Source organism: Mugil cephalus, chromosome 3 (assembly GCF_022458985.1).
Source record: "Mugil cephalus isolate CIBA_MC_2020 chromosome 3, CIBA_Mcephalus_1.1, whole genome shotgun sequence".
In the NCBI taxonomy this organism is placed as follows: domain Eukaryota; kingdom Metazoa; phylum Chordata; class Actinopteri; order Mugiliformes; family Mugilidae; genus Mugil; species Mugil cephalus.
This window is the reverse complement of record NC_061772.1, coordinates 25,980,511-25,993,425: the sequence shown is the minus strand read 5'-3', so window position 1 is coordinate 25,993,425 and position 12,915 is coordinate 25,980,511. Positions and strand designations below refer to the sequence as shown.

The window sequence follows — 12,915 nt, the reverse complement described above, 5'->3', positions numbered from 1 at the left end:
GAACAATGGCACATGAATCACGCAGCGCGTTTACATGCGCGGCTTTTAACGGAGCCGTGCTCTAAATTCGACTTTCTGAATGCGCCGCTTGTCCCAGTTTACATTCAAATCAAATAAACTTACGGGAAACACGTCCTCCTCCTCCTCCACACTAGGTGACGATGCGCGTCTCGTCAGCGGGTTAATTCGACCAACTTTCCGGTTGGCACTTTACATCCTGTAATAAAAGATAGTCACTCATGTGTCAGACCTGCGTATCAGACAACAATAACACGGAGAATGATTCAGTAATGTGCACGCTGCTTATGGAGCAGATAAGATGGCGTCATCCCTCAGGTGGCGGCTTTCTTTTTGTCCCGGGGTCGTACGTCGTGGAGCAGGCACACACTCGCCATCCGGTCAAAATCTGATCAAGGCATTTACATGACGGAGAGTAACGATTTCCAGTCGTATTATCTGGGTGTATGTGGGTGTTTACACGCACTTAAGTTTTCCAGCTGAAGTCGGATTAAGGCAATCATTTTTTTTATATTTTTTTTTTATGTGCATGTAAATGCACTGACAGAAAGTGTCCACGTCCCGATGAAATCCTACTTCCTGCAAACCCTCGACCAGTCACACGTCTCGACTGCAGTCTGAGCACAAAACTGAATCGAGGTTAAATCCGATGTGCAAGAGGCGACACGTCGGCGTGAAAGCGTAAATGTAAATGCACGCGTTTTTTGTGCTGCAAGTGCAGGCGTTTAAAAGCCACTTTAATAGCAACTAATACGTAAAGCCCTTAATAGGGCCGAGTTTTAGACTCACATCTGAATGACGTGTTTCTCATTAAACTACATAACAAACCTCTGTGATCCAGTGCGTCATTTTTTCGTATTGCTAAAATCTTCCAGCGATGCGCGTGCGGGAGTGGAGTGCATGTTTGGCCCCGGTCCAACGCGCTTTTATTTAGCACATGTGCAGCGTTTTCTACTATTCACTGTTCGGGCCGTCTCGCTCACCCACACACAGACACGCACAGAGCGCCGGGAGAGACGCGGCAGAACAGTGAACAGTAACATCTGCAGACAGATGGGTGTGTGTCGCCCCGGAGCAGGGATCCGAAACAGAGACACATTCATCCGAGGAGCCGGGGAGAGGAAGGATGTGTGAGAGAGAAGAGAGAGAGAGAAGAGAGAAGGAGATGGATCAAATGAAGTAGGAAGATAGAGTGTCTCTCTTCTCTTTTCAATAGAGGACACATTGTTTGGCCCCGTCCGCACATGTGTGCGTGGAAGTGCTTGTGTTTGTCCCCCTCTGCAGAGAGAGAGCGAACGCCTGTGAGTTTGCATACTGATGCTGCTAATTAATGGAGCTTTTTCTAGACAGCTGCACCGCTACACTGTCATTATGTCATTAATCTAATCACTTCAGAGGTGAAATAGCTTCGGCGTGACGCTCGGGCCTCACGGCTATTTCGCTCCGGCGGTGGAGGAATGCCACTCGTTCACGTCTCGACTTTCTCTGAATTACATTTTTATTTATTTTTTTATCACTTATCCCCCCCCCCCTCCACCCGTCTCATACGCGATGTATAATACGACGTCTGCCCCGGTGTAAATCTGTAAAGGATTACGTGTTTTTTATGGGATGAGATCAGTGGTTGAACCAGTTGATGGATTATCACCGAGCCTCAACAGGTTTTCAGAGGTGGATTAGGTTCAGATGAACTTGCGTCAAAAAAAAAGTCTGATTTCCCCTCGCACACAAAAGAAACTGAAAAAGTGCTGCATTCAGTGGACGGTGAAAGAAATGTCTCTACCCGGACGGCCTCGTTTCAGCTTCTGCACTTAGTGTAAAAGGGAGTGTGGTGCTGTGGAGACCTCGGGTTTAAGAGGCACCTGGAGACAATTTGTGTTGTTATTAAGCAGAGCTGGGTGTCACACCGGTTCATACAGAATACTGGTATTTATATTTGATTGTACAACGATATGAACGCTGCGCCGCAAGACACAGATTCAGACTGGACTAAAGGAAGGAAAGGAAAGGAAGTGGCAGAAGACTTGTACCAAAAAAAAGAAGAAGGTGTCATGTCGGTTGTCTGGGGACAGTCCTCGTTTTGGACGACCTGTCCCCCGGCTATAGCTCTCCTCAAAACGTGTTCCCAATTTTAGCTTTTTATGAATGAGGAAAAAACATGTTGCGCGCAGACTACAACCATTACGGGAACTGATCACACTGACATAGTAGTTTAAATATGTTTAAATATGAATAAATATGTAAAAATAAACATTTAATTTTTCTTTTTTCTTTGCTGTAAATGTCTCCAGATTTTCACATCAGCAGTCAATGCTAACACGGGGCCACACAAACCTGTTTTACTACCAGTGTGGAATTATTCTACAATATTTACTCATCATCACTGTAAAATAGTCCTTAGTCAATCTACTGCATGAATTCCTCTCTCAACCAGTAGAAAATGTTGTGAACACGTGATTATGAATGAAAAAAATACCCTAAGAATATTGTTAAATACTGTGATATACATATTTTTTAGTCATATTAACACTATAGAAATTAAATTTAATATGAATCTGAACAACAACAGTAAGTATAACAAGCATTTTTCTGCTCTGCAGGGAAAAGTTCACTTGGAGCTGCGTCTCAGTGAAGTCATCACGGACAGTGGGGTCATCAGCCATAAACTGGCCACACGGTAAGTCACACACACACACACACACACACACACACACACACACAGCGACACACACACAGGACACTCGCTGACATCATTGTTTCCCCTTGTCCTCACTCCTTACCCCATTCCAACTGGGTGTGTAATCCTAAACCAAAACGGAAATCTAATTCTTACCTGAACCCTGAAAAGAAAGTTTTAATCCTCGAGCAGCTATTTGGAGACGCAGACGGACACACGACGTCGCATTCCTTTCATTTGAAATGCATTTAGACATGATACTATTCTGACTTTAACTTGACACTTTATTATTTTTAATAATCAGTTAACGATGGCACATGCATTCACACATATCCTGTAAATATATATACACATACCAGAAAAGGAACATGTAAGAGTTACAACAAACTTCCAAGATATATTAATACAAAAACACTTTTACATTGAAATGATTAAGTCTCACTGTGTTTTATACCTGTGCACAGTGCATAGTTTGTTGCAATAGGTTTGAGCTTCTCCTCTCTAATTATACGTGGAGGTTATGACGTCAAACATGAGAACAAAACATTGTTTCTGTGTGTGGTTGTGGATGAACGTGGCCCCTCATGGATGGATTTTTCACTGTATATATATATTAGGGCTGTCACGATATCAGGTTTTCACTTAACGATTAAAAAAAATGCCACAGTAATTAACAATATGCTGTTTTATCACGACATCGACAAAAATGTAAATGCATCTTTAACTTTATTTTATTAGTCGTTTTCTCTCTTTTTTTCCTCTTTACCTCTTTTTTTAAATTTTTTTTTATATACCGTCCACTCTGCAACCTGCAGTTTCCCCATTATGGGACAAATAATGGTTTTCTGATTTCTAATTTTAATTTTGGGAGATGAATTAGACTCAAAATAACCGAAGAATGGAAGACGATGGGGGCAGATGTAAAACACACACTGTGTTCAAGTGGCACTGGATCATTTACACAATATTACACAGTATTATCATGTTTTTTTAAAGCAATTTAATTAATTTTTTTTAACAATTATCGTCAACCACGACAGCCCTAACACATATATATATATGCGTGTGTGTGTGTGTGTGTTTGTTGGCTTCCCAGCCTCTGTAAAGGCTGATGATGAGCCAACATGGCTCCGTTCCCAGAGCACACAGTGTATAAGGAGCTTAGAGCCGAGAGCAGGAGGTCATCTCATCCGATTTCTCTAGAAAGACACGTGTGTGTGTGTGTGTGTGTGTGTGTGTGTGTGTGTGTGTGTGTGTGTGTGTGTGTGTGAGACAAAAAAAAAACAGAGAGCGGCGTCCATTCAGCTTCGCTGACCACGGATAGGTAACGGTGACGTGGTGGTGGTGGTGGTGGTGATGTGACGTCCGTCCACAGTTCATTCACATCTTCTTTCTACAGCGTGGGAGTCAGAGCTGGTGTCTTACCAAGAATGAGTCTTTCTAATAATATTTGTGCACTTACAGTTAAGTGAAGTGATTCACTCGTCACTCGTTTAGTGTTGAACTTAGAGCGCGTTCAGTGCCACTTTAAAGTGTTTTCACTACTAAAAAAGACTCAAAAGTCCTAAAATCGAACAAGTGAAACGAAAATATTAAGCTTTTGCGTTTGTTCGTTCAAGAAAATGGATCATTTGTTCGCGTCCACACGTACTTTCGACAAACTTGTGTGAGTCTCATTACACATTAGGGTGTGTTTACAAAAAGTATCGGTATCTGCGATACCAGCCTGAATTTTAGTATCGGTATCGGGTCAGAAAGGAAATCAAAACATCACTATTCTGCACAAATGCAATAAATTGGAAATGAATCATTTGGGTTGATATTGGTTTTTTGTCTCAATTTGCCCAATGAATTATCACTGTCATCTGGTATTTTAAGTATCAGTATCATAATATCGCTATAATGTATCGTATCGTGACTCAAGTATCGCGATACATATTGTGAAGTCCTCGCCTGCTAGTTTAGCCTTTGAATTGATTTCCACTTTTGCACCTCACTGATATGTAACATTGGGTCATTTTTATGAACACAACAAACAAATACTAAAATATAAAGCTTCTCTTGGTCTGCTTTCAAGACTTGAAGACTTGTTCTGAGTCATTTTTATGCAGAAAACTCTGAGGATATCGCATTATCAGACTCACAATGGACATTTTAAAAGAAGCTGATTTATTGACATTCCTCTTCTTCTTCTTTTTGCGTTTCGCGTTACGCACGATGCAACTCGACCACCAGCAGTGTAGCTCAGCTACCTCAGGCCAGTCTGGAGATGAGTGGCACTTGGGTGCAGAGGGTGGGTGTGGAGGTTGTTACTGTAAAGTCATTTCTTTCTTTCTTCACACCCTCAGATTTCTCATTTTCGATCCTTAAACCGCAAAAACTCCCCCGCTCCGATGACTTCGCTCGAGGTGGCATGGCACTGGAGTCGCAAAAGTCCTTGCCCAACAAGTTTCACAATTACACCACCCCACCCTCACGCCCCCCCCCCGACTGCTGCCATGAACTTTGAGCAGCATCGGTGGCGCTCCCCTTTAAATTTAGAGTTAAGGTCGTATGAAGTAAAATATCCCGCGTAGCTGTAAAGTGGCTGGAGGAGAGACACTCATTTAACATAAGAAGTGCGATGACGTTGACTCATACTGGCATCCTCTTCGGGGGTTGTTTTCTTCGGGGGAGGGGGGAAGGAGGGGGCTATGATGTAATTAGTTTCCCTTTTATGTCTGCGAAATATTTTATTTTTACAGGAAACGTGGGTGATAAAGGGAAACACATTACACTAATATGAGTAACGTCAACTAAAACAAAGGTCCGCTCCACCGCCACCACCGTCTGCCATGTCAGCGCTCGCAAACACACATGAGACAGTCAGAGACACACACACACACACACACACACACACACACACACACACAGAGAGATGGATAGTAGGCCAAGCAGGGGTTATATAAACAAGCTTACCGGACAGGAAGTGCTCTGGCATTAGCAACGCTTAACCCAGCCCACTCCCTGTTCCTTATTAGGGATCTGTACCTAGGTATGTGTGTGTGTCTGTGTGTGTGTGTGTGTGTGTGTGTGTGTCTGTGTGTGTGTGTGTGTGTGTGTGTGTGTGTGAGTCTGTGTGTCAGCACGATGGCGCAAGCTGATGCATGTGTGTCTGTCGAGGTGCGATGGTGGTTTTCTGTGTAATTCAACATGCGGTGTGACTAGTGGTGCATCACCAGGACTCGCAGGAAGTGATTCATCCCGATGGGTTCTAATCCCCTGTTATAGACACACAGAGACAGACAGACACAGAGACAGAAAGACAGACAGAGAGACAGAGACAGAGAGACAGACACAGAGACAGAGAGACAGACAGACAGAGAGACAGATGGACGGACGACAGAAATCAGCATGGGGTTGAAATATCAAAAGTTGAAAAAGGCGATGGGTTCTAATCCCCTTACAGCATGATGTCATAGATAGATAGACAAGAACTCAACCCCACCCGATCTCATACACAATCTTTGGTGGTGGGATTTCGGTTTTTGGGTTCATCATAACAAAAAAAAATAACTAAGTACTCCTCATCTAAACCCCGTGGGGTTGATTTTGTTTACAGCTGAATTCTGACAAAAGTTCAATCTGGTTATTTCCGGACTGTGTGCGAACCCTCATACCGCCGTTGTTTCTGAGTTCCAAGTGTGACACACTGTCTCGTCCTCTGCAGGCTCCTTAACAGACGACACCACGTATTTATGTATTTATTTATTACGACATTTACGTTCTGTTTTCTCCCTTAAAACGAGTCGGGAGTTTTATCCCTTTCAGCTGATCCGAGGCCAAGTTTTCATGGGTTTCAGGGTTTTTAAAATAGCTCTCTGTCGTAGTACGCAAAACCGCTCACAGTAAACAAGCGAGCGTCATACCCCAAGTCGCATCCCTTTTTTTTAAATTAAATTGTGACGTCAAAGCTCCCACCGAGGCCATTTTTAGCAACGAGCATCTCCAAAATAAACTCGCATAATCAAAGCTGCAGTTGTCTGATAATGTTCCAGGCTTCAGAGAAAAAACGATCAGTGTTTTGGGTCGTGACCAAGGCAGCGTGAACTCAGTTATCTCCTTGCTTCCTGGAAAAATATCTTCCCATAGTTTTACCCCCGTTGTTCCCATGAGGAGTCGGCTGGAGACCTGAGCTTCTATGAAGCTCTGCAGAAATGTGGGATTGGGTGTCAACTCTCCAGGGCACTGACAGTACATTAGATTACGTGATAACACGGAGTGTAATGGGGTTTTAAGAGTCCTCTGAGGGCGTTTAGATCCGTAATATTCAGATGGAGATTCTTAAAATTTAATTTATCGTGTTAATGTGTGTGTTGTGCTTATCTATTGACGTCCGGTTTGTGTGCGTTTCTGCAGAGTGTTGGAGTGTCAAGGTCTTCCCATCGTCAACGGCCAGTGCGATCCCTACGCTGCCGTCTCCTTATTAGGCCCTTCAAGGTGAGGACGCGTCGGCCGGTCGACGCGCACAACTCGGTGCATGACGCGGTTCATTTTTCTGATAAACGTGCGTCTTTTATCTCTATTCTGTTTGTCTTAGGTCGGAAGCCAAGAAGACGAAGGCAAAGAGGAAAACCAACAACCCGCAGTTTGAGGAGGTTTTCTATTTCGAGGTAGTTAAATGTTTGTTTTTATATTAGTTTTTTTTAAGTGTGTGGACACATGAAAACTAAACTTCCAGAAGAGTTTACTTCCTTCAGCCACTATGAAACTATATAATTGTACCTTAAGCATCTATAAATAATCATTAATGGGTCAGTTTAATAAATTAATATCTAAATTATCGTATTTTCAATCACTTGTTTCAGGACAAGTTGATCCAAAACAATAAAAAATAAAACGTTTATTGATACCTTAAGTTTCATAAGTAAGATTTTCATTGATTTTGAGGAAAATTAACGCATTTTAATCCATTTAAACAAATTCTTTTCATTATAGATTCAGATTTATCTACGTAAAAACATCAGTTATCAATTAATTTGATGTGAAACTGGATAAAATTAGCATTATTATTGCATTTTTGCAAGTAAAATGCAGTTTTAGTTCATTAGAAACTCCCATGGAGACATAGTCCACGTATTCTTGACCATATTTCTGATCATATGTTCCAAGATATTAAATTACACTTCCATGGTAGTATTTTATCTGCACCTGTTTAAGCGGGTGATATTTTTTCATGTTTTTGGTGTTAAGTGATAAGAAGTTTCTCCAGAAGTCTGAGCTGACGTGCAATGAGGCAGAATAACAGGAGACGCTTACTCACGCGGCCTATTAGGCAGACTGCATTACTGCAACTTCTGTGTTCATTATGTCTCGGGCGCTGCCTTGCGTAGTTTTTTCACTACACAATTATTAAAAAAAAAAAGGAGCAGCTATAAAACATGAATATATCTGAAGATCCCAAACTCCGGCCCAGCTTGTGATCAAGTTCTGCTGATTAGGTTCAATCATCATTGCAGGCTGCAGGATATTCAGTTTCAGCTACGAGCTAAATTAGCCTCGCATAGAATTGACTCAATTATTGTCAGAATATGAGTCGGGTAACGCACCATTTGGATTTTATTATGAGGCACATTTCGGCGCCGATACAGAGAAAAGAAAATACCTCCAGGTTCAACTGGAAACAGTTGGAGCCATTTTGTTTTAAACAAATTAAACCCTGTGTCCCTCAGATGAACTTAACGCACATCCAAACGATTTGATTGTCCCCTCAGATATTTCCTGGAGCATAATCAGTTCCAACTTTCTGCTGCAGATATTTTTGTCGAGCCGGCTTCCAGGCTGACTTAACGACCTGATTCATACATTTGCTTTACATTCATCGTTAATAATAATAATAAATGTATTTTTTAATGGTAAACATTAGCATATGTTGTGAGTTAGCAACTAAAAGCTAGTTAGGTAGCTGAATAACATTAGCTCGTGGTAAAAAACTAAACTGGTAACACTGTATAAATTATTTGTCAAGAATTATGTTTTTTATTCATACTAAAAACACTAAAAGCTAAAAAAACTAATGGAAACACATTAATGCTACCAGTGTTTTTCTCTGGGAGCTGATTTAAAGACACAATTCATACATTTTCTTTACATTTATCGTTAAGATGGTGATAATAAATGTATTTCTTACTAGTAAACATTAGCATGTGTCGTGAATTAGCAGCTAAAAGCTAGCTAGGTAGCAGAATAACATAAGCTCGTGGTAAAAAACTAAACTGGTAACACTCTCTGTATAATCAGTTCCTATTTTCTGCTTCTATGCTGACTTAAAGACACGATTTATACATTTTCTTTACATTTATCATGAAGTTGGTGATAATAAATGCATTTTTTTTCCTTGTAAACGTTAGCATGTGTTGCCAATTAGCAAGTAAAAGCTAGCTACGTAGCAGAATAACATTAGCTCATGCTAAAGAACAAAACTGGTAACACTGTATTAATTTATTTGCCAAGAATTATGTTTTATTAACACAGTTTACATTCATTTAAATTCATGATCTTATACACATACACGTATGTGTGGATGTTTTTCGTACACAAACGCTCTTCCCCTTCCACTCTGCCCTCTATAACCCCGCGCTCGCTGCAGCACTGCCCTGACGCTCCTCCCTCTGGCCTCTTCGCTGCAGAGCCAGCAGACAGCAGGACAAGAGTATGATTGATTCAGACAAACCAAACAATCTGGCCCATTGATTTCTAACTGACAAGACGGTCTTATTTGTTCCTGGCCACCACATGAACACAACTGTGCGCATACCCTGCAGCAGCCCTCATACACAGGGATCGTCATGCAAACATGGCCATCTATCATCTTCCTGTCATGTGATTATCCCCCCCTCCATTTTTTTTTTTTTTTTTGTCTTTATTACTTCAAATTGAATTTTCTTATTTCTCTGAACGTACCGTGATCCAGATTTAGACCCAGATCTGCCAGATAGTGAAGATTAGAAACAAAACATCTGCAGTTTTTCAGCAAAATAATGTGACAATTATGCTCAAAAGATATAAAAGAACACTTTGAAAACACATCAGGTCTCAGTGTGGGAAACAGAAATGCTGAGTATCTGCACTGACAAGAGCCTGGGTAGAGTGTTAGTATCATCTCCTAGATCTGGACCAGGGACCCTTCTACGGCCCCGTCCAGCTTTCCTAGAGTTACCGAACGGAGCCGAACATACAGACCAGCTGATGTAATCTGTGCAGCCTCTGTAGGGTCCAGGTCTCGCCTCATGTTGCACGTCATGACACTGAACCCAAGCCACATGCAAAACCACCTGTAACAAACCATTCCTGTTCCTGTTGCACTGAAAGCTGAACCAGATTAATGTCCTAAATCTAAAGAGTTTTGATCCGTGTAGTCGACAGATTCAAGCTCCTGTTTCTCCACACGTGACATCAAATCCTGAAGTTTCCTCTCCCTGTTTCTAGGTGACGCGGCCGCTGAGCTACACGAAGCGGCAGTTCGATGTCGAAGAAGAGGACGTGGACAAACTGGCCCTGAGGTGAGTCCGTGGTGGCCACGATCGGACTTGAATGAACTTCTCTTACTGCGTCTTTTGTCGTCTTTTAACGGCGCCGTGTGATTCCTCTTCAGAGTGGATCTGTGGAACGCCAGCAACTTGAAGTTCGGGGACGAGTTCCTGGGAGGCGTGCGTGTTCCCCTGCGGGTACTGGGTCAGGCTGGAGTCCACGACGCATGGTGAGAGGAGCAGAACCCCCGTCCCCGTCCCCGTCCTCCCCCGTCCTCCCCCGTCCTCCCCCGTCCTCCCCCGTCGTCCCCCGTCCTCCCCTCTTCCCCCTTTTTCGAACCCAGTCATCACTTCAGGTCTGTTTTATGTCTTTTTCCACGGAGCGAGCTCTGCACCGTAACCTCTTGCTGCAGCTGGGCCGCTTCGGTTCAGTTATTATTAGCCATCGATTTATTTATTTATTTATTTTTTAATTGGGGTTGCCACGGCAACGGGAGAGACACATCACATCGCTCTTTAAGCTTTTCATTTAAATTAGCCGAGCGTAAGTTATTTCATTCTTGTCATCGCCTCTTACCTGGCACAGCTTGTTGTTTTTTAGTATTTTTTTTTTTATAGGATTACATATTTCTAGGAAAAAAAAAAAAAAAGCATTGGAAATATGAAGGAGAATAAAAACTGTGTGGTCTGTAAAGCTCAATTCAAAGTGGAATAATCGTTTAGTTCATCGAAATTCTGATGAGACGGTTATACAGACGTATACAGACCACAGAACGACTATAGCCTGCGTTCGGAAAAGTGATTCTTGTTGACACAGACTAATTCATAGTCTCTCTATTTTACCTCTGTTTTGGTCTCCACCAGCTGCTAAATATTCTACATCTTCACCACCTGCTGTTCTGTTGTGTCCTTTGCTATTTTTTTATATATTTTTTTTGATTTATCAGAAGAAATTAAATTAATGAGAGAAAGGAATCAAAACACTTAAGCTAAAAGATGCGAAAAAAAAAATTCCAAATGTAGAAAAATCGGTTTTAAACTTACTCGTTTGTGAATAAAAAAAAATTTTGTTCTTCTATATATATTCTTTTAGGTACTTTCTGCAGCCCAGGGAAAACGGAGGGAAGTCCGTGAAGGTGGAGGAGCTCGGCTCTCTGCGTCTGAACATCGTTTACACCGAGGACCACGTTTTCCCCTCCGAACACTACACCCCCCTCAGGGACCTGCTGTTGTCCTCTGCTAACGTAGAGGTACGTTGGGCCAGACGCCTCTTCTTCTTTCCTTGTGGGCATTTATATTTAGACCCCGTATCGTTGACCGTTTGCCTCCCCTGCGTTCAGCCCGTGTCGGCGTCCACGGCTCACATTCTGGGGGAGGTGTGTCGAGAGAAGCAGGAAGCCGCCATCCCACTCGTTCGTCTCTTTCTTCATTATGGCAAAATAGTGCCTTTCATCAGCTCCATCGCTCATGCTGAAGTCAACCGCACACAGTGAGTGACTCATCCCTCGAACCAGAAACCAACCCGACCAACCAAAGGCTTAAAAAAAAAAAACTAAATGACTTATTTTTTTGGGGGGAAGATTTTGGGAATGAACTCTATTTTTGGATCCCAGTTTTATTGAGATAACTGTAAAAGGTCGTTGGGTTTTATGTGATTTAACAGTCGCTGTGATATAATTTACTCTGGCTCTTAAATGAAACTTGCACTTCAAAAACACACTTCCTCATTTGCAGAGATCCAAACACCATTTTTCGGGGAAACTCGCTGACTTCTAAGTGCATCGATGAGACCATGAAGCTGGCAGGCATGCACTATCTGCAAGTGACGCTCAAACCGATCATAGATGAGGTAAGGTCGTTACAACAGCCCCCGCGTCTTCTTCTGTTAATCACCATATCTGCATCTCATAAACAGATATTTTAATGTTTCTGAAAACTGTCCCAGATCTGTGCAGAACACAAGCCTTGTGAAATCGACCCAGTCAAGCTGAAAGAGTCGGAGAACCTGGAGACAAACAGGGTAAGAAGAAGAAGACGCAAGAAGAGTCTGTGTTACTTGTTTGTTTGTGTTTGACTGTTGTCTGACCTCCTCCTCCATCCTCCATCCTCCTCCTCCTCTCCAGGAAAACCTTCGTCACTATGTCGACCGGATCTTCAACGTCATCACGACCTCCGGCGTCCGCTGTCCCACCGTCATGTGCGACATCTTCTTCTCTCTGCGAGAGTCGGCCGCCACTCGTTTCCAAGGTAACTCGCCTCGTGAATGAATTTAAAAAAGCGCTTGGAATAAAGGTGATAATAGGCAAACGGGAAAATAAAAGACAGAACAGGATGTTCCAAGGACGCTTTATTCTGTTTTTCGCTCGGGATCACGGCGAGGCTTTTTTTTGTGTGTTCTGCTGTGCGTGTCAAACCTGAAACCACTTAACCCTCCTACACACTCCTTAAAGGTTTATACGCGCTCTATAGAGTGTGTGTCTTGTGCTGCGCTGCCTCCGGTTGGCCGTGACGGGGAACTGCAGTCACAGACGTACACTAGGTTTTATAGCAGGCATCTGGCCAAGTTATTTTAGAAAACACACATCTGGTATTTACATATACAAACACTAACAAGGAATATAAAAAGCAGCTAAAAAACATATTTATTCGGCAAAAATTAATCCAGAGTAACAGCTCGTTCTTATTACTTGAAGTAGTGCCCAGTTAACGCCA

The 12,915-nt window shown here is 42.4% G+C and overlaps 1 protein-coding gene across 5 annotated transcripts in view; it reads left to right on the top strand.

Moving 5' to 3' along the window:
- rasa3 (RAS p21 protein activator 3) overlaps nt 1-12,915 on the top strand; it is a 50,123-nt gene that overhangs the window by 23,621 nt on the left and 13,587 nt on the right. For all 5 annotated transcript variants that reach the window (XR_007112428.1, XR_007112427.1, XR_007112429.1 and 2 more), the window contains exons 5-14: nt 2,619-2,695; nt 7,094-7,174; nt 7,275-7,347; nt 10,163-10,236; nt 10,329-10,433; nt 11,297-11,453; nt 11,544-11,692; nt 11,938-12,052; nt 12,149-12,223; nt 12,327-12,450. Coding sequence is in view for 2 of the 5 variants with exons in the window: in XM_047580338.1 (XP_047436294.1) it covers nt 2,619-2,695; nt 7,094-7,174; nt 7,275-7,347; nt 10,163-10,236; nt 10,329-10,433; nt 11,297-11,453; nt 11,544-11,692; nt 11,938-12,052; nt 12,149-12,223; nt 12,327-12,450 (1,030 nt within the window). In the remaining 3 variants the exon portion in view is untranslated. The remainder of the gene's footprint in view (nt 1-2,618; nt 2,696-7,093; nt 7,175-7,274; nt 7,348-10,162; nt 10,237-10,328; nt 10,434-11,296; nt 11,454-11,543; nt 11,693-11,937; nt 12,053-12,148; nt 12,224-12,326; nt 12,451-12,915) is intronic.